Source organism: Galeopterus variegatus, unplaced genomic scaffold, assembly GCF_000696425.1.
Source record: "Galeopterus variegatus unplaced genomic scaffold, G_variegatus-3.0.2 Scaffold1235, whole genome shotgun sequence".
Lineage (NCBI taxonomy): Eukaryota > Metazoa > Chordata > Mammalia > Dermoptera > Cynocephalidae > Galeopterus > Galeopterus variegatus.
In genome coordinates this window covers 190,727-196,786 of record NW_007727346.1, presented here as the reverse complement: position 1 = coordinate 196,786, position 6,060 = coordinate 190,727, and the positions used below count along the sequence as shown (strand labels likewise).

At 31.9% G+C, this 6,060-nt stretch overlaps 1 protein-coding gene across 2 annotated transcripts in view; it reads left to right on the top strand.

Moving 5' to 3' along the window:
- The window catches only part of ANKRD32 (ankyrin repeat domain 32), a 72,094-nt gene extending 69,974 nt beyond the window's left edge, over nucleotides 1–2,120 (top strand). For both annotated transcript variants that reach the window (XM_008575758.1, XM_008575759.1), the window contains one exon: nucleotides 1,174–2,120. In XM_008575758.1, coding sequence (XP_008573980.1) covers nucleotides 1,174–1,655 — 482 coding nt within the window. In that variant the 3' untranslated portion in view covers nucleotides 1,656–2,120. The remainder of the gene's footprint in view (nucleotides 1–1,173) is intronic.
- The last annotated feature ends 3,940 nt before the right edge of the window (nucleotides 2,121–6,060 follow it).

Below are 6,060 nucleotides of genomic sequence, written 5' to 3'. Positions count from 1 at the left end.
TATTGCTGTATTTTTAAAGATTAAAAGGCTTTATTTGAATGAGATGCTTGCTAGGTTTTTTTTTTCAAATTCTTTTTTTTTTTTTTTTTTTAAAAGAGGAAAAAATTGGGGGGTTTTTTTTTTTTTTTTTTTTTTTTTTTTGAGATAGTGCAGAAGGAAGCTAATTTTGATTTAGAATTCTCTTTTTTCCATAAATTATACATTAATCATATATTGTTAATATCTTTTATATTAAACACGTTTCATATATAGGCCACTATATGTTTCTGATTGGAGTCACCATTAAGTTTTAGTAATTATAATCTATTGTCTCTCTGACAATATGATCTATGTTATAATGGTAGGATCTTCTGATTATGTCCACTAGTACCAAAACCTTGGTATCCATTACAACATTTTATGGCCAAGTGCGTAAATAATAATAAGACTTGACTGATAAATGTACAAAGTACTCATAGTTTACTATGTGACCAAATATTGAGTCATTGTCATTTTGTTCCTCCCACATCATCCTTTACCTACCTAGGGGATAAACTCTATCTTCAGTACTTTGTAAGTCAGTGGTTAGGTGAGTTTAGCTAGGATAGATGGATGGGATCTCAGTGTGACTCAGAAGAATTAACATTTATTTTTTTATGAATCAGTTATCTGCAGTAAAATTTTTAACATAAGCAAGGGTAAAATGAAAAATGTGTTCTGTATCTGTGCAAGATTTAGCAATTTTGGCACTGCTATAATTGCTTATCAGCAATGGAAAGGGGGCACTACTTTTTCTTCTTAGTGATATTATGAGATACCCTTAAGACTCACACAGGATTTAAGATGAAAATACTTTGTTTATTTCTTCTGGGAACACTGAAATTCTTATTTTAAGATGACAGTTGATAAAATTTTATAAAGCTTTTAAAAATTCATAGTTATGTTTTATTTGTTTAACTATGCATGTGCTTTTAGGCAAACCTCATTGAGCAATTGACTAGAATTTTAGGGGTTTTTTTAATGTACCTATATTGAGCAGCCAAATATGTATAGTCAGTTGTCAACATGAATTAGTACAAAATATGATTGCAATCAAGAGCCCTGGATGCTTTGGGGAAAAAGAGAGAAAACAGCTGTTAAGCTGCCAAAATAAAAATGTTTCACTCTTAACATTTTGTATTTTCTTTTTCACAGGCCCAGTGCTTTTACAACAGAGAAACTCTAAGGGGGAATTGCCCTTGGATTATGTAGTATCACCTCAAATCAAGGAAGAACTATTTGCTATTACAAAAATAGAAGATACAGTGGAGAACTTTCATGCTGAAGCAGAGAAACATTTTTACCACCGGCAACTTGAATTTGGTTCATTTTTACTTAGTAGAATGTTGCTAAATTTTTGTTCAATTTTCGATTTATCATCAGAGTTCATCGTAGCTTTCAAAGGGTTAACTCATCTAAGTGAGCTGCTTGTGACTTGTAAAAGTCACAAAGAAACCACCAGTGCTCATACTGACTGGTTATTGGATCTGTATGCTAGAAATATAAAGACATTGCAGAAGCTCCCAAGTATTCTTAGAGAACTCCCTGAGAATTTGAAAGCGTGTCCTGGAGTACACACTGAGGCTTTATTAGTGACATTGGAAATGATGTGTCAGTCAGTCTCAGAGTTTTCATGATGATAACAAAACATATGAATCACCTTTCTAAACCTGTTCAACTTGCTTTGTCATTATTATGGACTTCATAGCTTATTGACAAATATTAATATGATTTATTTATTGAAAGACTTTGCAGCCTTGCTAAATTTTAAAAGCACGTGAAGAACTTCTGCAAAAGTGTAGAATGGGCTTCTGTCTTCCTGTGTGTAGTTTTGTTTGGTACACACTGCTTTCATTGATGTCTAATTTTTTTTTTATTCTGAAAGTGATATTATTTATCTATTTATATTGTAAAAAATAATTTAAATATTTTTTCAAATCAGTATATAATGTCCTCTATTGTAGGTGTTCTAGGTCTCAGAATCTTGGTAAGGATATTCATACAAATGTAACTCCCTGTTTCTTCTCTATCAGCTGTTGGACAAAAATATGCATTTTAGTTTTGTGTGTTTCTGAAATAAACATTACTAAAATTTACAATAATAATCTTTTGGTTTTTAAATGCAGTGAATATGCAGAGTCTCACAGTTCAGTCCCTGGATCTGTTGTTTTAGCAGTTCATGTACACAGTGTAATACTGCTCCACGTACCGAATATTCTGTAAGTAAAAACATTATGCTGCATAATAAGTTTTATTAAATATTAAAATAAGCGGCATCTAAGTAATAGATTTGAGATTATCTAAAGTCTTAATGTGCAGTATGAATCTACAGAGTACTAACATTTTAATTTGCAGTTTTTTCCTAATCGCAATTTATAGTAAAACTAAAAGAAAGGGTGTGGATAATAACCACTTTTAAAATTGAACTTGCGGGCTGACCCGGTGGCGCTCCCGCCGAGGGTTTGGATCCCATGTTGAGACCGGTTCCCGACTGAGCGTGGTGCGGGCGCAACACCGAGGGTTGCGATCCCATTACCGGTCAGTAAAAAAAACAAAAAGGAAAAAATAAAAATAAATAAAATTGAACTTGTTTTGCTAGTGGGAATAAGTTACATTGTGATACAGCTGGAAAAGGAACGTTAAAACTTCTATTTAGCTTTTATGTAACTGAACTGGTGACCTCACAGTAATTAATCTGCTAAAACAGCACACTGTAGTTTTATCTTGGAAATAGATCCTTCAACAAGATACAAATGCTCAGTGTCTTATTACTGGATTTATAATCAAAATTTTAAAAACGGCTACATTAGTATATCAGCTCCGAGTAAAAATCAAGGCTTTTTCTATATTTTTTAAATAAGTAATTTTTATACATATTGTAAGAAATTCTAGTTGTTTATACTTAGACTTCAAATTTGACATACAAATACCTTTTTATGATTTACTTAATCTGCCAAAGTATCAGAGGAAACATGACGTGGTAGAAACTGTGTAAGTGATGTTAAAATACTCATAGGGAGTAAAGTGCTTCCCCAGATGATAAATAAGAACATTTTTATTCCAAGAAGTTAGCTACTCCTTGATTTAAAAATATCTGGGATGTTTGGTAAAGTAATATAAACTTAAGAACATCTAATCCTTCTCTTGTTTCTTAATAACTAAATTACAAGGCAAATTCTTTTCTGAGCTTTGGTTTTCTTACATGTCAGATGGAAATTAACACCAGGTATCCTTGTCATGATAGAATTCAGTTAGCTTATCACATTATATGGCACCTAATAAACATTACTTCCTTTCTAGTTCTTACCTCTTTTGGTTATAATAAATTATTTAAGTAAAAGGCAAGCTGTAACTGCTTAAATTGGTAGTAATTCTAAAGTAATTAAGTAATCAACATTATAAGTTAAGGTTTTCATTGTTATGAAAAATCAGTTTCTAATTTAGATGTTTGTAAGAAATATTTATCTGATTGCAATTAGCATTAATATTTCATAGCTGACTGTTCTATCTGCCAATTTCTACAAGCCATAATGACATGAATATGAAACATTCAAATTCTGTTGAGGTCTCTGCCTTTAAGAAGGCATCATTACCGTTTCACACTTCTTCAAAAGTTCAGCATGGCAAATATAGGTTACTATGTTCTGTGGCCTAGTGAACAGTGTTAATTACATGAGTGTAAATTTAAACCTGCAATGAAAAACCTGATTTCCAATATTATTTCTTATATTTTATTTTAGAAAGCATAATTGCCTTAAATGTATCTTAGAGGGAGAGGAAGAAGAAATTCTAAATAAAATATAGTTGGCCCTCTGTATTTTGTAGGTTTTGCATCCATGGATTCAGCCAACTGTGGATTGAAAACATTTGCAAAATAAAATTGTGTTTGTACTAAACATGTACAGGCCTTTTTCCTTGTCATTATTCCTGAAACAATACAATATAACAACTATTTACTTAGCATTTACATTGTGTTAGGTATTACAAGTAATCTAGAGATGATTTAAACTACAGGAGGATGTACATAGGTTATATGCAAATACTACGCCATTTTTTATCAGAGATTTGAACATCTGCAGATTTTGCTATCCGAGGGAGATCCTGGAACTAACTGTCCTCAGATCCTGAGGGATGACTACAATTCATACTCTTTCTGAGTCCTAGATTTTCAGTTGGAGACTTCTCAAAGTTACAGCTGAAGACATGGTTAAGTAATGCTATTCTTCATTATACTCTTCCAGAATTGATATCATAGTCCCATAGAATTGTAAAAAAAAAATAATAAAATGCCTATAAGTACCCTTATTACAATGTAAATAAAGCCTGGAAGGAGATTTCTGAGCTAAGATTCAGCTTTTCCCCATGCAATGTTACTGGCAGTTCCTTAGAAAGGATCTCTTTGAAGTTAGCGTTTTATAGATTAATTCTTAATTTCACTGTGTAGAAATAAAGCAGTCCAAGTATATACATTTTCTACCATTTCACTAACTCCAAGATGACCAGAAAACACTTATCCTTGTATAAGTCAGATATGAAATTAATTATTGTTTTGAATTCAGCGTTTCTTGAACACCTACTATGTAACAAACAGGTGGTGTGCTTGACAAGGGCTAACTATACAATAAAAGAGGAAAGGCTTACAATCTGGGAAGGTAAAGTAGGCTTAAATATTGGGAGTTTTATTGCCTTCTGTGTTGAAAAAGTTTCAGTTTTGTGTGTTTCTAAACTTTACAGTAATAATTGGTTCTGTTTTAGTTGCGTGAATATTTACAGGTCTGATAGTTTAATCCTTTGATCAGTATTACTTTAGATATTCTGTCGTAGAGTGGATAGGATGTGGGGATGTGCTTTTGCAATATTAGTGAACTGGAACCCATTCTTAGACAAAACACAAATGCATTAATGATAGGATACTTTATATAAACTCCAGAAAATGTTTGCCACTTTGGTTTATGCTGTTATATAAAGTTAGATTAAATGAATACCTTCACATGAAAAAAATCATTGGTGGAATGTGCAGTCCTTATGCCTTTATACGTCTTTCCAGTTAAATGATGAACTTGATGAGAGCCTGTCACTGTTGCTCCTTAATCAGTAGGAAGGGGTCATCTTTGAGTGACATGAGGCACTCTTTCCCTCAGGCATTTATCACGTAGCTTCCACACCAATCACACTTCTTGCTGACGTGGAGCTTGCAAAATTCAGAATGATAATTGTTTTTATGACAAATGTGGATTGAGTTAGAAAGGTCAGTGACGGCATTATTGGAATTAGGCTGCATCTTGTGATGTCAAAACTGCATGAAATAGTTATTCATAGTAAATCAAATTATGTTATCAAAAAATTCACCTTGTAGGTTAAAATGAATGGTGACAGGAGGATGTACTTTGGTGTTTATTTGCTCTGATAAATATTTAGAGTTATTATACTATAAATTAATTGAAAAAGGTTGTAATATTGTTTTAGTTGGTTCTAAGCATACATCTTTCAAGGTACTGCAAATCCTACTCAAAGAAGACCTTTTCAGAGGAAACAAACATCTCATAAGAATTTTTTTAACACCATTGATCATTAGATATTTAAAACATTTGCCCTCTTATAGTAAATGCTACTCTTACAGAACATCCAAAATATGTTTAATTCATGCTTTCTAGTTTATGAAAACACCAAGCAACATATACCCATATTTTGTTTCTGAGAAACATGAATTTATATGAATTGTTGGAGAGCAAAAAATGTTCTATTAAATTATTTGAAAAAGAGGCTTGTTAGGTTTACCAAACACAAATCCAAATGATTAGCTGTTTCACAGAAGAATCTGCTGTTTGGGGGTACTTGTGTACATTGTAAACTGTTTGTAATATTTCATATATTTGAATTCATTACCACAGCTTTTTTTTTTTTTTTTTTTTTTTAGGGGGGTTGTTTTTTTTTTTTAGTGTGTAGTTTTGATTTTAAATACACTTGCACTGGGGGTTTTTGTTTTTTTTTAAAGCTAGATACAAATTTTTTTTAGGATGTTGTCTTTTTGCTGTTGAAGAG